This window comes from Gopherus evgoodei, chromosome 8, assembly GCF_007399415.2.
Source record: "Gopherus evgoodei ecotype Sinaloan lineage chromosome 8, rGopEvg1_v1.p, whole genome shotgun sequence".
In the NCBI taxonomy this organism is placed as follows: domain Eukaryota; kingdom Metazoa; phylum Chordata; order Testudines; family Testudinidae; genus Gopherus; species Gopherus evgoodei.
Genome location: NC_044329.1, coordinates 109,723,962 through 109,741,836, shown reverse-complemented (window position 1 = coordinate 109,741,836; position 17,875 = coordinate 109,723,962). Strand labels below are relative to the sequence as shown.

Genomic DNA, 17,875 nt, shown 5'->3' with positions numbered 1-17,875 from the left:
GGGGTCCTGAGGGGTGCTGCTGGTGCCCTATGCAGATCTCTGATGTCAGTCCCAGCTCCCACCAGTCCACCTCTGCTACACCCCGCAGCTGACCAGCAGAGGTGCTCACGTTAACAGCCCCCAGGAGGGAGACTGGGGGTTTTCACTGAGGGACTTGTCTAGATGGGAAATTGACTGTACTAAGGACTCCAGGCTAGCTCTGCCTGGGTACTCTGATTCAGCTCAACCCACTTCCAAAGCAGCTCAGGTCGACCCACACGGCATTTTTTGGTGAGGAAACCATTTGGCCCCAAAACGTTGCCCGGTTTGAGTTAAATGCGTTCTGCAGAGAATCCCTGCAGTTGTGCCGTTTGCCAGCGGGTGCCACCGCAGGTCGGCTTTTGCTGACCCGCTCTACACTAGGCAGGCCGCTCGAGGGGCACTACCAGGCTGCCCACAGGTGGGATAGAGCTGCTGGGGGATCATGTGGCACTCAGGGCACACAAAGGTCCTTCCCCACTGCTCACAGCAGACGCCACATTTCCTGCACCATAGCTCCAGCGGTCAGCCAGTGACCTCTGCCTGGCAGCTGGGGCCAGGCCCTTCGTGCCATTCCCATCCCCTTTCGTGGTGCGGCCGGAGCGTGTTTTCAGAGGTGACTACAATGAAATGGAGCCAAAATCCACTTTTAAAAGTTTGTAGAAAAAGTTCAGATTTATTAAAACCTCAGCGGTGGGTAAAAGCAGGCAGAAAAGAAGCTAGTGTACAAGGCAGGGCCAGCAGCAAACCGCCCTGCGACCTAACACAGCGTCCGACGTCGCCCTCCAGGTCCGCTGGGTCTCAGGACCCTCCGTGTCCCAGGAGCAGCGGGACGGGGCTGCTGGGAGGAGATGGGCAATATTGGAAATACAGTAGTTGCACTTCGTTCAGTTCCACTTTGTCCTGCATCTAAAGCCCCAGATCCCCCTACTACTCTGGAGATGGTGGGAGTGCTTGCTTCCCTCACCCCTGGAGGGGAACCCCAGCTCCACGAACAGCACCTGCCAGAAGGCTGGGACGCCCTGACTGGACAGAACTGTCCCCTGGCAGCAGCAGGGCCCCTAGATCTTGTCCAGACATGGAATAATGCATCGCTCCTGGCGGAGAGACATTCACCTGCCACTGGCTCGAGCCAGCCCAGCCCAACCCGACAGCCGCTCGGTGGCCCTGGAAGCGAGCCAGGAGCCCAGCCCAGCCCTGGGGATGAGCAGAGAAGTCCAGGCCCCAGGCTGTCATACTGGCAGGACGTTCCCTGTAACTCCCCGTGTAGTGCAGCGAGACTGCACTGGGCAGGCGCAGGTTCCCTACTCCACTTCACGTCCCCAATGCCCTGGGGCATTCCTCTCTCTAGGAGCCTCCCAGGGAAGGGAAGTGGTCTGTGGGGATGGATGTAACACCAGCGAGCCTGCACTAGAGGGGAGCCCCAGAGAGAGCAGAGGGCTGACTGCAGGAAAGACGTGCAGGGAACAATGGCCCGTGGGGGGCCTCGTATAAACCTGGGCTGAGTCCACATGACTTGGTGTTGCCCCAGCCGGGTGCTAGGCCCGGCAGAGCTGCCAGCTGGCTGGGGGGGATGCAACAGCCCAAGCAACACAGAGTAGGAAGCCTCCCTCCCTCCAGACGGGCCTCACCATTGGGTGCAGTCCAAGCGGGTCCGGCCGGAGCAGGAGGCCGCGGTCATTCCCCAGCGGGGGCCTTGAGAAAGGCGTCGAGGGAGAGCTGCCTCGGGGGGAGGCTGCCGTCTGCTTCCACCTTCCGCTGGCCGGCGCGTGAGGGATCGGCGCCCCGTTTCCGCTTGCAGCCCTACAGGGACAGAGACATGTGGGGCAACTGCTCTTGGCCCTGGGAGCCCAGCAAGGATGGAGGGGGGCCCCCAGCTGACAGCCTGCGAGGAGGACAAGGCTTGGGGGGGCCAGAGACTGACCCCACCCCAGTAACAACCCCTCCCGGCCAGGGCTGAGGCACAGCATCCCGGGGAAGCCTGCCCTGCACGATGGGGGGGCTGTGGGCTCCAGGGCCGGCCTGGATGGCTTCACCTGCCCCTTGGCAGACACGGCACGGACACACTCACCTGGCCAGATCCCCTCCCCTCGCAGTTCTGCCGCTCACACACCTTCCAGACCTAGGGGAAGCACAACACAGAGCTGGCTAACCCCTCGAGAGACAGCACTGGAGAAAGGGGGAGCATCGCAGGCCCCTTCCCACAGCTCCAGGCTGGCTCCTGGCCCCCTTTCACATGACCCTAGTGGGGGGCACGGCGTGTGCGGGGATAAGCCCCCTTCCTCCCAGCAATCCCAAAGCTTAGCTCTCTCCCCCCGACTCCCAGGAGCCCCGTGGGGAATGCACAGGGCTGAGCCCCTCCCCCCACTCCCAGGGATCCCAGGGTGTGGGGTTGGGGGGGTCGAGTACCTTCTTCATAGCAGTGGAGACGGCCGATTTCTGGAACTCTGCCTGTGTCACCCACCGGAATGCTGGCCGCTCCAGCATCTCGTCCCGCCAGCCTGAGGCCATCTCGGGGTCCCTGCCCAGGAGCAGCGAATAGACCACGTACGTCTGGTGAATGTGGGAGAAGACGTGGCTGACCTGGAATGCAGAAGAAAAGATCTGCAGTCCCAGGTGGGGGAAGCACTTGCTGCTTGATGGTGCCCCCCTATGGCTGCACCGCGAGCGAGCCGAGCGCCATCCACGCTGAGCGACAGGGTGATGGTGGCTGGGGAGGGGCTGTAAGGGGAATATAATGCGGGGTAGCAGAGGAGAACCACCAATCAGGGGAGGGCTCCAGGGACCCTCTGCTCTGCCACTTCCTAGCGCCATTCCCTGGCCTCCTGGCCCTCAGCCGATGCACCTCGGACACCATCTTCCTGGCTGCAGGTGGAGGACTCGCTTCAGAGCACAGCACTGCAGCCCCTCCCCATCTGGCCCCTGATGGCCTGGACCTACACCAGGCCTGGTCTGCGCTCCCATCAGCTGGCCCACTCGCCACGAACCCTTTACCTGCCCCAGGACGGATGCGTGGCCCCATTTACCTCTCCGACATGCCGCAGGCGTCCTCTGGCCACGGCTTCTCCTGCCCAGGCCTGAACGTGAGCCAACAGCGCCTCCCTCTGCTGCTTCTCCTTCAGCCCCGGCCCCAAGGCCAGGCTGGGAAACTCCCACAGCCCTGCCAGCAAGCCTGGGAGAGAGCAAGGAATGGGCAGCCAGGCCACGTTCGGCACAGCCAGCTTTCCATCTCCAAAGGGCGCTGCGGGCAGCAGCTGGTTCCCAGCACACCCAGGGCCCGCTGTTCCTCTGCTCACAGGCCAAGGTCAGGGCTAGGAAAAGCTTCTTGGGGTAGAGCACATCTTGACTGGCTGTCCAAGCATTTCCTGCCCTGGTTGGCTGCAGGATATTGTCCCTTCAAGATCACGTCCCTCTGATCACCTCCCCCACACATCAATTGCAACAACCAGATGCCTGAGGGTCTTGCTCAGATCAGGCGGTTGTAAAGTCTCTGCCAAACAGGCAGGAAGTGAGAGGAGAAGAGGCAGAAGGGTCAGGTCCAGGAAGCCGGGTGCAAGGAGCCCCCAAAGACAGCCCAAGGCACAGGGGAGCTGTGCTGCTGCCAGTGGCTGGATTTGGGGCGCCCGTGACCACCGATCATCCCTCCCGCTCTGCAGCCAGGATCATTACTGACATAACGGCTGCACATTCGGGCTCTGCATCCAATCGCCCTGCACAGCCCCTGCGCCTACGCTGCTGTAGCCAGACTGGGGATGGACAATTTCTGGAAATTTTGAAGTCATGGGGAAAAAAGCCATTGGGGAGAGGGGTGGAAAAAAGTGGAAATTGGGGGTGACAAAGGATCTGAAGTAGTTATTTGTTTATCAAAACTAAGCTTTATTTACTTCTTCAAGAATGTGAAATGTATTACGTACAATTTAGTTAGCACATGAGGAAGTCCTGTTTGGTAGGTTTATGAAATAAATAAGCATAAATTCTTTAGTTTTGATTCAAATAACAATGACAAACATACCTAGCATTGGGGACGGACTGTAGCTGCACACAAAGGTACTTACACGTTTTGTTTTTTGCCTGTTGGCAAATAGGAAAACGATACACAGTAAAAGCTGTTTTATCTGGCATGTTGGGGGAAGGGGAGTGCTGGTAAGTGAAAAATGCTGGTTAACTACGAGGGAGGAGGTTGGGGTGTGGGTTCTGGGAGGGAGTTTAGGTTCTGGAGGGGGCTCAGGGCAGCAGGTTGGGGCGCAGGAGGCCAGATCCAGGGGCTGCTCACCTCGGGCGGCTCCCCACAAGTGGCTCTGCGTGCTGCCTCCGCCCCCTCAGCTCCCATTGGCCACGGTTCCCAGCCAGTGGGAGTTGCGTTGCTTGGGGTGGGGGCAGGGGTAACAGGCAGAACCACCTGGCCATGCCTCTGCCTAGAAGCAGCCAGGGAGGTCACCACTTGTGGGGAGCCGCCCGAGGTGAGTGGCCCCTGCATCCGGCACCCTGCGCCCCCTCCCACACCCAAACTCCCTCCCAGAGCCCGCGCTCCAAACACCCTCCTGCACCCCAGCCCCCTGCTGGCCCTGCAGCAACCGACTATAAACTGGCATCTTAATGGTGGTCAGAAATGCTGGTTTATAGAGCTTTCCGGTTGGCAAAGTACCGGATAAAACAGCTGTTACTGTATAAAATACCAAGCACAGAACGCGTCAGTCTGGTTGTAAGCTTAAAGGAAGGTTCTGTCCTTTGGGCTCAGGAGCAGTGTGGAAATAGATCTGTCCTGATCACGTCGATAAAGGAGAACCTCATCTGGCCAGGGAAACATTTTGTTCATGTTAAATACTTATTGGTTATTATTCGAGAGCATTTTGAAGTACCGAAGAGCAGCAGTAACAGCATCACCCTCGTAATCCTGCCCCTGGTCACTCAGAGCAAACACTTCAGCTAACCAGCTCCTTTCCAATTTTTCCATATCAGGCCCGGGGAAAGAACCCTTTTTTTCTGGACGTTTGCGGGTTGTTGTTTTTTCAGATGCTCACCTCTCTAATCCAGCCAGAGCCCCCGGTGGGGGTCTCCCCGCAGGGATCCTTCCCATGTTCCCCCTCCCGCTAGCCAAGGAGGTCTGGCTATGGGTGTTTGATGCCTGTCGAGGTCAGACAGCAGCGAGGGGCTTTTTCTCTCACCAGCCGCCTGAGATAAGTGAGCCCTGCCCCCCAGCATTCCCAGTCCCATGGGGCAGCGATCCTTCCGTTCCCACAGACACCAACGCCTCCTTTTCCATCCCCACCCTGGCACACAGCCGAGCTGCGAGTTACCGGAGCTGGGTCTCTGCACGATCAGGTACTCTGGCTGCCCCCGGGGGCCTCTCCTCTCCAGCACACACGTGGCTGTCCGCTCTGCCCGGGGCTGCTTCTTGGCAGCTCTTCTGGGGAAGTTGGCCACCCCGAGGCTGCTGTCCCAGGGCTCCGAGGCAGGGAGGCACAAGGAGCAGCTGCCTGTGGCGGCTGCAAATCAGATGCAGCACCAGGTCAGTCCGTGTCACTGCACCGGCCCCGATCAGACCTGGGGATCAAGGACTGCACCTCTGCCCTGCTCACGGCATGTGGAGAGGAGGCCCGGGGTCCCCATCACCCGCTGCTGATGCTCTTACCCCAGCCCCGAGAGCTCCCAAGGAGAAGACACCAGCTCAGTCTAGTATCAGCCAGACGAGGTGGCCCAAGGTGTTAGCGGGGGGGTACCCCCTAGAGGTCGGGCAAGACACTCTGCCTTAACGTCTCCTTGCATGCAAATCACTGCACGTCCCAAACTAGCCTCCATGTGACACTAATCCCCACAGTGTAATCCAGCAGAGCTGAGGCACCCCAGCTGCACGGGCCAGCAGGGGAGTCCGTCAGGAGCCCTACCACTCACGGCAGCACCGCCTGGCTCTCGCTGCTGTCTCTCGCTGCGCTGCCCCCACAGCTCTGTGCCCCAGGGTGCGGCTTCCCCACCAGCTCAGAGCTCACCGGGGGTTAAGGGGTCAAGACGTGCTCTCCATACAGGGCTAAGCCTTGAGAGCACGGCAAGAGGTGGCAATCCCTGGCCAGCACCTACCACACTCCTCGATGTCAGGTGCCTGGGAGCAACTGGAGGCAGCTTTTCCCAGCAGCCTCCTGGAGGCAAATTCCAGCTCCTTCTCCACCTGCAAAGGAAGGACAGGGTCAGCTACAGGCCTCAGCTGCCAATGGAAGGCTCAGGTCCAGCAATGGCTATTAGCCAAGAGGGCCAGGGCCCCACCCCCATGCTCTGGGTGTCCCTAAACCTCTGACTGCCAGAGGCTGGGACTGGATGACAAGGGGTGGATCACTCAAAATCGCCCTGTTCCGTCCATTCCCTCTGAAGCACCTGGCACCAGCCACTGTCGGAAGACAGGATAGGGGGTTAGATGGACCGTTGGTCTGACCCACTATGGCTGTTCTTACGCCATTTCAAACCTGGCAGCACGCTGCAGTGTGTGTTGTATTTGGCACCAGCCCCAAACTGCCCCCTGATGACACGTTACAAGACGTGGGAACCCAAAGACACTGCGGCCATGAGTCAGAAGAGAGCTTAGCCGACGTGTGAACAGGTCTGGAAAGTGTACACAATACATCCAAAGGCGTAAACACCACATGGAGAGGGGAACCGGGGACGGCCGGGGAAAAGGGGTGAGAAGTGTCAAATGAGAAACTAGGCACAAGCTTGTTAACAGAGTGATTTACCACTGGAACAAACTACCAAAGAAGTGGTGGCTTCTCTATCTTTTGATGTCTCTAAATCAAGATTGGATGCCTCTCCAAAAGATGCTATTGGCCAATACATACAGGTTAGACATAGCCTGGGTATTATGCACACAGTATTAATAGAATGCACATTTTGTGTGTGTGTTGGGAAGTTATGTTAACTGAATGCATTACAGTCTTGCTACAATTCTGTTCACTCATGCTGAATATCTCATAATTCTTTGCAAAGCCGAAGTCAGCTTTGGCATTAGCTAACAGAGAACTTGCCAAAGACAAGAAATGCTTGTTCTAGATCTTAGCGCAGGCAGCTCTGAAGACAGCTGGCTTAGATCGTGGCATCCGAAAGAGAGCCAGGAAAAGGACAGAACAAAACAAAGTGTGCTGGATTTTAGTGCTGTTGAGTTTTGTAACTTGTCAAGCCCCTCTGTAACTAGAGCTCGTTGAAATGCACGTTTCCGAAGCACACTCCTGCACAAGGTGAACGTGCTGCGAGATACAAACCGCTCCCTGGAAAGAGGCTGCATACGTCGCCTTTCCATACTGCACTGTTTTGTCTTTGGACGATACGTCTGGCTAAGTTTGTCTCCTGAACACCCTGAGTGTAGTCGGAACAGCTGGCTACACTCCGACAAAACTGTGCTTTAGCCAAACGCAACTGGCTGGGCTCGAGCAGGGGTGACTGGGTGAAATTCACTGGCTTGTGCGAGACAGGAGCTCAGACTAGATGATCCAATGAAACAGTCCTTCTGGCCCCATGAATCTACGACATTAAGGGCCAAGGGTTTATAGGTAGCATTTAGCTGGATCAAGGATCACTATCAGGGAAAATTTCCCACCGCTGGGACTGATCAGGTTGTGGAACCGGCCCGCCCGGAGGAAGGGCGGGAATAACCTGGGTCATTTAAACCTGGACTGGACCCTGCACTGGCGATATCACAGGGTGAGATTCTGGGCCAGTCCCAGGGGTGCAACTCAATGACCCCACCGGGCTCTTCCATCTCGAGTTCCCAAGCTCCAAAACCAAAACCCCAAAGAGTAGCAGCTTGTCATATAGGGATCTCAGGGGGGGGTGTGTGTCCCCAGATCACCCCCTTCAGTTTACAGAGCGTAGGTGGGCTTGGCATAATTAGACAAGCATGAGGCCTCCATTCTTGGGAGACAGGACTAGGGAGGTAAATGGATCAGCAGGCTGGAGACAGAACATCTGTGCTAGCTACGATAAGAAGGAACCTGCAGGGAACCACTGACAATGGGAAAGACCACAGCATACAGGATCACCCTGGAACGTAATGCTGAAGTAAAGAGCAAGTCATAGATGGACACAGCGTGCTGTACAGGGCTTGGTTCCTACCACATAACCAAGCTAGTCCCAGAACATGTGATGCAATGTATAGAAAATGCAATGTGATATGTAAATGCACATAAAGGAAGAGGGTTTCTGTGTAATTTTGGATCTGGGATGTACCCTGCATCCACCCCCCATGTTTGAGTCCACTCGGCTCAGCATAACATTGCTGCATGCCCAGTAAAAATCCCTGAGTGACGGAATCTGGAGTCGAAGTGAGCTTTCGGAAAGCCGTCCCAGAGGGAATCCCAAGGCAGGAAAGTGACTTGCTCAGGGCCCAGAGGGAGGCGGTGAGAAAGCAGGGAATGGGACTAGGGGCTCGATCCCCTGCTTCCTAGTAGTACACATTTTTATGAAGGGCACGGGGGTTACATACAGATCACTGACCTACTGGGATTGAGCTGAATACAGGAAAGTACAATACCTACCCGGCAACGGGCCTTGCAGTGCTGCTTCACAGGACACTCCATGCACAGCGGGGCCCTGGGGGTGCACACAGTAGCTCCCAGCTCCATCATGGCTTGGTTAAAGTCCCCTGGCCGGGCTGGATCGACCAGAGCATTGGCCAAATCCCTATGATGAAGAGCAGCGAGAAGTGGCAGGCTGGGCAGGCATGGTTACCAGAGGAGCATCCCTTACAACGCACGGGGGGTAGGTCCCATCAGCTGGGAAGAGGAACATCCCTGCACCCCCACAGGGTGCACAAACAGGCACTCACTCGCCCTACCTGCAGCTGGGGAGAGGCTCTGAACCCTGATACCGGCTAGACCCAGGGTGGAGGGGGCCTGGGCCATTCTCAGCCACTAGGGCTTGCTCCTGTTCTAGTACGTTGGGCTAGTGTGACTAGGCTCCCTCTTCCTACCTTAGTAGAGCCACGTGGAGTCACAGGACCCGGACCTCCCCACAGCCTTATCCCAGTGATGGCTCTCTCCGACAGTGGGGATCGGGGGGCTCCGAACCCCAGGTTCCCATCCATGGGAGCAGCCCAAGCTTCATGGCAGTTAGAGGCAGCCGGCATTGGCTTGTAGAGCCCATCTCATTGCCCAGTGAACCAGTGAAAAGGCTGGGAACCCCTGGTGCAACGAGCAGACACGGCTGCAGGCCCACACTCTCCAAGGTGCCTCTCGCCATGCCGAGCGCCTGAGAGCATGCGATTGGTCAGTGACCTCTGAAAGCCGGCTGCAGCCGCCACACGCTAGCTCCTCTGCTTAGATCGGCCGAGAAGCCCAGCCCCTGCTTAACGACACGGCCGCTCCTGTGACACTCGCTGGCGCTTGGACGATACTTCGTAAGCGCTGGGCTCCAGTGCTGCCTAGGGGACTGCGCTGCTGCATGCACCAGTAGGCATGATCCTGTACTGCAGCTGGCGGTGGGTAGGGAGATTTCATCTCCAGGGCTGATCCAATTCCTGCCTACTCCCTGTATGGGCCTACAAGGCAGCCACTTCCTGCCCACTGGGCTACTGCTTGTCTGTTGTGCATCCACTGGGCTGCAAGACAACCGACTGCCCCAACGTGGTAAAAAGGTGAAAAGCTGTCTCCCGTGACCGATTCCCACGGCCCACTCTGGTGTACTTTACTCCTGTTTGTAATACAACCCCCACCCCTTGCCTCCTGGGACGAGAACAATCCCCTACCAGAGTCTGTCGGCGACAGCCGGGCTGCTGGAGTCGGCGCCGATGCATCGGACCCGGCACAGGACTCGGATCACGTTCCCGTCCACCACTCCTGTCGCCTGGCCCATGAGACAGAAGAGCAGTGGTCACCATCTCAGAGCACGTGCGTGCTCGAGCCCCTAGCAGGGGAGGGCATTTAGCCAGGCCAGTCCCAGGGAGGGGTAACTGGAGGGATCAGCAATCCCCAGGCCAAGCAAGTCTGCTGGCAGGGTGCGCCATGGGTGGCTGGAGCTGGCCTGGGCTCTCGGTGCCCACACCCCCTGGGAGATCCCAGCTTTCAGCGAGGCAGGAGGAACATTGCAAGTAGCACTGGGACTGCCCTGGGGCAAGGAGGGGCCATGAGCAGCCCCAGGGAGAGGCATGTTCCCCAAACCACTTATCAGCTGAGACGCCTGTGAAACCCGACGCAATCTGAGGCCAGTACAGCCTGACACACCAACGCCAACACTGGCGCACAGACAGCGCCGGTTCTCTCATCACCTGCCCGTAGGAGATGGAGGCGATGGCTCCTGCTGTGTATCTCCCCACTCCCGGCAGCAGCCTCTGCAGCTCCTCGGCCGTCGCAGGCATCTGACCTGCCAGCTCGGACACCACCTGAGGGGAGAGGGGAGCTGAGTAGGGACCTGTTGTCTCCCAGTGTGAGCTGGGCACATCAGCTATGCTCTGCTCCGGAGCACTTGGGGACAGAGCCGTGGCATTGGGTTTCCTCCCACACCGGCCAGTGGGCACTAGCATGGAGAGGAGGGACGTAGGAAATATCCCCTCCCTCCACAACTGCCCCCCCACTGGGATACCTTCTGTGCTGCTTCCTGCAGCCGCTTCCCTCGTGAGTAGTAGCCAAGTCCTGCCCACAGCTCATTCACCTCCTGTTCCCAAGACACACAGCCAGGGGTTAAGCCTAGCCGCAAAGGGCAGAGGATTAAAGATCAGTGGGGGCGTTTTCAGACCCCTGCCATGGGGGATTCTCACCTCCAGGGAAGCTTTGGCGAGTGCCTGCAGCGTCGGCCATTTCTACATTGCAAAGGAAACAGAGGTTTGTTCGCTGGCACAGGACGAGTCTGCAGAGCGCGACGAACCCGAACGCGTGGCTGACCCACAGGCCGGGACAAGACATGCAATGGCTGCGGTTTCAGACACGCTTAGAAATTCAGGGCTCCGGGCGCAGGAGGAGGAGACAAAGGACAATCACCTGCATCCACCTGTTGTAATAGTCAATCACCGTAGCCACTTGCGTCTGCTGGAGCATGATCTCCGACACCCACACTGCAGGCACAAAGGAAAAGCGAGAGCACCATGGGGGCCTGGAAGGCCCCCTCCCAGTTCAACACCTTGCCCTGTCCCTATGCACAAGGTCTCTCTGAGGCGAAAGCGGAGCCTCCCATGGCTTGCACTAGTCCCTTATACCTGAAGCAAGCTTAGAATTGGGGCCACTGACGTATCCAAAGTTACTGCCCAGAAGATCCACTGGCAACCAGTTTTCTCCCCATTTGTATCATGCTGCTCTCATGCATCTCTCAGACCAGCCATTTGCGCCTAAGGGGGCGGCACTATCATTGTCCAGCTTCGTCCCTGTGATGCTACGTCCTTGCCAGGGCCACGCTGCTGGCCTCTTTCAGAAAGAGTCTAGAGGAGTTTTGGGCTGCATCTGGCTTTGGGAGAGCAGCGTGATTTGTTCAGAGTATTTTTCTCCACAGTGAAGTTGCAATTCCCCACAATGCACCCTGCTAACGCTGCAGTGCTAGGCAAAGACGATATGCCGTGACAAACCTTCTGCCTTAGAAAAGAAGCCCAAGCAGACAGCTCGTGTTCTCTCTATCTCACCTGCATATGCTCTTCTGTTAGCATCTGATTCGCTTGCAGCCTGAAAGAGAAGGCAGAGGGAATTTCAGGGAACTGGACAGAGTTCTCAGCTCTGGATTCTGCTCAGGGAGTGATGGGGAAAAGGAAAGGAGATGCACACCTGGTTCGGATAGGGTCATTTGCACTAGAGAGAGTCAAATTCAGCAGTAGTGAGACGCTGCCAGTGTTTGGAATGATACCAGTTAGTTTACAGAAGAGCAGTTCCTCTTGGGAAGTGTTTGATATCTGAGCCCTGGTTCAAATACCGGCAGAGGACCAAATTTGTAAGTGTAACTCAATTTAGATATCAGAGCTCTTTAAATGGAGGCGTTATAGGAATCCCAAGAGAGCTGGGATTTGCACTTCCAGCTGCTACTGGCCACCTGAAAACAGCTCTATCCAAAACCTTCCCTGGAAAGCACTTTGTTCTTGCAAAAGCAGCAAAGAATCCTGTGGCACCTTATAGACTAACAGACGTATTGGAGCATGAGCTTTCGTGGGTGAATACCCACTTCATCGGATGCATGTTGGATTTGTACTTGCAGAGTTTCTTAGGAAGGTCAGATGCCCAACCAGGTTAGAGGGTCAGGGCTAGGGCTACTTTTTCAGACAATGGAGCCTAAGACGCACAGGAAATATTTGCATAAACACATGAAAAACATATTTGCATATGCAAATAAGAAAAGGTGAGCAACTACCTGTTTTCTAGGCACAGTTTAGATACTAATTAAAGAAAAGATTGGCCCCCAAAGGTTTCCATTAATGCTGAATTTGGTCTAACCATTGAAAGCCAACACAAAATTGGCTGCAATCTCTCTTGATCTCGGCGTGAGGGATTTCATACATTTTCTTAAGACGCTTCTCCAGCTAAAGCTTATCCTGAACGTTTAAAATCCCAACAGGGAAACCTTCCCTAAGGCCACCCACACCCCACTCCACACACAGGTACCAGCACTGGAAAGTTTTAAATGGGACAATGGTGTCCCCACAGAATTCTCAGCACAGTGGTGAAAGTTCATCTCTGACCACACCAGCTATTCCACCATGGAACAGGCAAATGCAGCATCACCATTCACCACTGTGGGCTTAGCAAGGACAGAGGTGAGAGCAGAGGCTGACACAAGGTTAGAACAACAGAACATTCTGCAGTGATAAGGGAATACAAACAGGCAAGCAAAGAGTCAGTGGCTAAGGATAAATAACCCCGTGCAGCACTAGAAGCTCAAACTCAATAGATGGGACCAAGGATGAAAAGCTGACACTGACTGGGGGCAGGAGGGATAGCTCAGTGGTTTGAGCATTGGCCTGCTAAACCCAGGGTTGTGAGTTCAATCCTTGAGGGGGCCATTTAGGGATCTGAAGCAAAACTCCATCTTGGGATTGGTCCTTCTTTGAGCAGGGGGTTGGACTAGATGACCTCCTGAGGTCCCTTCCAACCCTGACATTCTATGTTTCTATGACTAGAAACACATGGTGAAACTGACATGTCTAGTTTCCATATAGGACCAAAGCTGAAGGAAACAAACCACATCAGCAGAGAGAGATACAATCTGATTTTAGATGCCCCTTCAGTTTTAATGCAACCTGACAGGTTCACAGGGAAGGACAGTGCTTTGATCATCATGGCAGCATCTTTTAAGCTGGGGGAAACCCAACCACGTATTGTGGTGACCCAACTCCTGCCATACCAATTTCCTCCAGGGAAGGTCACGCTTGCATTTGTCGTACCAGGCGAGCAAATTCTTCCGAAAGGCCTCGATTTCTGCCGGGTGGCTGAAGAGATGGTACGCAGATTGCTGGGCAGATACTGGAGGAAGCATGCCTGCAAGGAGACATTAAATGCCAGTCAGAAGACAGGACCAGTGGTTAAAAGAGCTGGGGAGGGCGGTGGGTAGGGGCTTGGCTGCTCTTTCATTACTGAGGCAAAGGAGGTCTTTCCATCAGACTGGACAAACCACTAGAAACAAATAAAACAGCCTTGACGAGCCTGCACTAGACCCTGAAGAGTGTGTGGCCCCAAAAGGCTTTCACTAGCTGTCTCTAGGATTCATCTGGTCCCAGTGCGCCAGACCTCTACAATCTCAAACTCCCCTCAAAGCCTCAATTCTACCAGACTCACAAATACTGGCCCTCATCAAATGCCTTCCCCTCCTAAACATTACAGAAGTGGAGAGACATGTCAGATTAGGAAATTAAAAAAAAAGCCTCTAATTTACCACCCTTACCTGGGTCTCCCATTGCATCTTGTCATCTCATAGACTGTATGTTCATCAGGTCAGGGACTGTTTTTCCGTATGTCTCATACAACTTGGAGCATGCCAACATGTAACTAGCAAAGAGTCCTGTGGCACCTTACAGACTAACAGACGTTTTGGTGTGGGTGAATACCCACTTCCTCAGATGCATGTAGTGAAAATTTCCATGGGCAGGTATATATATGCAAGCCAGAAGCAGGCTGGAGATAATGAGGTTCGTAGAAGAAAGAAACCAACAGGACTCCACTGGCCATCACATACAGTCCCCAGCTAAAACCCCTCCAACACATCATCAGGGATCTACAACCCATCCTGGACAATGATCCCACACTTTCACAGGCCTTGGGTGGCAGGCCAGTCCTCGCTCACAGACAACCTGCCAACCTGAAGCATATTCTCACCAGTAACTCCACACTGCACCATAGTAACTCTAACTCAGGAACCAATCCATGCAACAAACCTCGATGCCAACTCTGCCCACATATCTACACCAGCGACACCATCACAGGACCTAACCAGATCAGCCACACCATCACCGGTTCATTCACCTGCACATCCACCAATGGAATATACGCCATCATATACCAGCAATGCCCCTCTGCTATGTACATCGTCCATACTGGACAGTCTCTACGGAAAAAGATAAATGGACACAAATCAGATATTAGGAATGGCAACATACAAAAACCTTTAGGAGAACACTTCAACCTCCCTGGCCACGCTATAGCAGACCTTAAGGTAGCCATCCTGCAGCAAAAAAACTTCAGGACCAGACTTCAAAGAGAAACTGCTGAGCTTCAGTTCATCTGCAAATTTGACACCATCAGCTCAGGATTAAACAAAGACTGTGAATGGCTTGCCAACTACAGAACCAGTTTCTCCTCCCTTGGTTTTCACACCTCAGCTGCTAGAACAGGGCCTCATCCTCCCTGATTAAACTAACCTCATTATCTCTAGCTTGCCTGCATATATATACCTGCCCCTGGAAATTTCCACTACATGCATCTGAGGAAGTGGGTATTCACCCACGAAAGCTCATGCTCCAAAACATCTGTTAGTCTATAAGGTGCCACAGGATTCTTTGCTGCTTTTACAGATCCAGACTAACACGGCTACCCCTCTGATACTTGACATGTAACTAGTACACTTCTCTGACTGTGTTCTCTGTGCTCAGCTGGATGCAGTAACCAAAATAAGCATCTGGCTAAGAGATTTCAACTATCATGCCTACTACAGAGTGTACTTTACATCAGGGGCGAGGAAGCCCAGACAAACAACATAGCAAAGAAACTGACCAGAAACCAGCCAGACTATTTTTGGAAGTGCAACAACAAACAGTGTTGAAAAAAGGAAGAAGCATAAACTTATGGTTAAAATGTTACACGTCTCTGAAAACATGACCGTCAACTCCCTGCACGTATCAGAGCCCAGTCTTCTGATTTCAAAGACTAAAGCAAGCTTTCAACTACTATTTACTGCTCTTAGCCCTGCAGAACTCACCCACCTCTGTACGAGGAAGCTGCAATCTATCCAGCTCACACAACATCAGCAGAACAGTGAACCATGCTCACCGTGTGCAATCTTAGTCATTGCTAGCGCATGAGGAAGAAACAGCTCAGACTGATTCTCACATCCCAAAGGTGATTTTGCAGGGCTGGCCATTAGAGGAAATGTGTATGTACTTGTAAACTGAGCACAGCTGAGCTGCAGTTACTGAGAGACAAGAAACCAGGAACCTCACCATGCCATTTTAGCACCGGATGGCACTTAAGGTGCAGGCTGGCGTCTAGAGAGTTGGGCTCCATTGAGAATGGGGCTGTACAAGTGCAGGATATTAGGATCGGCCGTGAATTAACGTATTCAGTGGTCAGATTGAATAATGTGCAGCCTCAATGACGGACAGGGTTTTATTTACAAAATACGGCTTTATTTGCCTGCATCCCTTTGCACCCAGGCTCATTCCTGCTCCTGTTTGGTACGTGTCTAGCCCTTCACACTGTGACTATCGTCATGGTGTCACCCTCACTCCAGTGTCCCAATAAGATCCTTGTAGACGAAGCGTTTCACCTTTATGGGATGATACATTCTTCCTGCACCTCCTTGGGGATTTCCTCCCTTCCCCTGCGCCTTGCTGGAGTCCCCGCCCGCTGCGAGCTGCTGCCCGGAGTTTACTCATCACCAGGCTGAGGAAAGAAGAGTGAATGGGGCACTGTTATGGTGACCCCTTCAAGGGCCCTCACACCGAGTCATAGGCGATGACTTCTGTTCCCGCTGGTAAGTGTTCAACCCCGCCCTCCCCCACTCCACCCCTTCCCCCAAGTACCCACACCCGTTCGGCCTCTTCCCGCCCCTGCTCCTCCTCCACCCCATCCCACCCGCTTCCCCAACTCCTCCCTTGAGCGCACTGTTTCCCCGCTCCTCCCCCTTTCTCCCGGAGAGCCACCAAACAGCTGTTTGGTGGCAGGCAGAAATGCTGGAAGAGTGGAAAAGGAGCAGGAATGCAGTGCGCTCAAGAGAGGAGGCGGGGAAGAGGTGGGGGGAGCTTGGCTGCCAGTGGGTGCGGAGCACCTCCTAATTTTTCCCCGGAGCACCCATGCAGTCAGCCCCTATGCTCTGGGCAGCTACAACAACCCTCCATCCCCTGCAACCTCCCCCCTAGATCACAGACCCCACACACTCTCCCACTGCCACCGTGCATGCTAGTGGGGGGGAGAGAACTGGACACCCGGGTGCCATGTGCACTTCATGTGTGTGTGAGAACTGGACACCTGGGTGCCATTTGCACTTCATGTGTGTGTGAGAACTGGACACCCCATGCACCTCATGGTGAATGTGCGTGCCGGGCCGACGAGGGGAGGGAAGCTGGTACAAATTATCAGGGCCCGGCTTCCTTGGCCCTCTTCAGCCGGTCCGCCCTTGCTGGGGACCCCAACCCGTTCTCAGCAGCTCTGTGTGTATGAACTGGACACCCTGTGCATCTCGGGCTGGGTGGGTGAGAGAGCCAGGCACCTCGGGGGGGGGGGGTGAGTCGGGCACCTCATGGGGGCGGGGAGAGGGTGAACCGGACACCCCATGCACCTCGGGGGGTGGGGGGGGTGAGTCGGGCACCTCGTGGAGGGGGGGTGAACCGGACACCGCGTGCACCTCGGTGTGTGTGTCTGTGTGTGAGAACCGAACACCCCGTGCACCTCAGGGGTGTGTGTGAAGCAGACACCATGTGCACCTCGTGGGAGGGGGTGAGCTGGACACCTCGTGCACCTCGGGGGGGGTGTGTGTAAGAACCAGGCACCTCGGGGGGGGGGAGTGTGAAGCAGACACCCCGTGCACCTCGGTGTGTGTGTAAGAACCAGGCACCTCGGGGGTGTGTGAACCGGACACCCTGTGCACCTCGGGGGGGGGTGAGTCGGGCACCTCGGGGGGGCGGGGGGAGGAAGAACCGGACACCCCGTGCATCTCGGGGGGGGGTGAGCCGGGCACCTCGGGGGGGCGGGGGGAGGAAGAACCGGACACCCCGTGCACCTCGGGGGGGGGGGTGAGCCGGGCACCTCGGGGGGGGGGAGAGCCGGGCACCCCGTGCACCTCGGGGGGGGGGGTGAGTCGGACACCTCGGGGGGGCGGAGGGAGGAAGAACCGGACACCCCGTGCACCTCGGGGGGGGGGGAGAACCGGACACCACGCGCACCCCGCACCTCGTGGGGGGGAAGCCTCCAGAAGCTGCCCCCGGCCGGGCACTACCCCCAGGGGGGAGCGACGCCCCCGGCCGAGCGGGCGCCTTGCAGCAGGGGCCGCGCGCGCGGAGCGCTCCCTTACCGCACTCACCCCGCGCGCCAGCTTTCCCGGGAACCCGCTTCGCTCCCGCGCGGCCCAATCAGAGCTCGCTCCCGGGCGCGCAGGAGCCAATCGGAGAGAGGCTCGCGCCCAGCACCTCCCGTGTCGTTTGGACAGGACACTACGGGTCTGACCTATCAGCTGTTCAAGGGACGAGGCGGGATCCGGGGTT

General features: G+C 55.9%; 1 protein-coding gene across 8 annotated transcripts; it reads right to left on the bottom strand.

Moving 5' to 3' along the window:
• Nucleotides 1-671: 671 nt before the first annotated feature.
• MUTYH (mutY DNA glycosylase) lies at nt 672-17,829 on the bottom strand. Of its 8 annotated transcripts, none has more exons than XM_030573118.1 (17): nt 17,695-17,829; nt 15,943-16,058; nt 13,309-13,442; nt 11,603-11,642; nt 10,971-11,044; nt 10,751-10,792; nt 10,576-10,647; nt 10,262-10,375; nt 9,743-9,840; nt 8,535-8,679; nt 6,094-6,181; nt 5,316-5,504; nt 3,045-3,190; nt 2,428-2,601; nt 2,090-2,140; nt 1,650-1,821; nt 672-859 (listed from the first exon to the last, which is right to left on the bottom strand). In XM_030573118.1, the coding sequence occupies exons 2-16, from the start codon at nt 16,049-16,051 to the stop codon at nt 1,696-1,698; spliced, it is 1,602 nt and encodes a 533-aa protein (XP_030428978.1). In that variant the 5' UTR covers nt 16,052-16,058; nt 17,695-17,829; the 3' UTR covers nt 672-859; nt 1,650-1,695. The 8 variants fall into 8 exon arrangements, with proteins under 8 accessions (XP_030428978.1, XP_030428970.1, XP_030428971.1 ...); XM_030573110.1 differs by having other exon boundaries at nt 17,686-17,824; XM_030573111.1 differs by having other exon boundaries at nt 672-856; nt 17,686-17,824.
• Between the last annotated feature and the right edge of the window lie 46 nt (nt 17,830-17,875).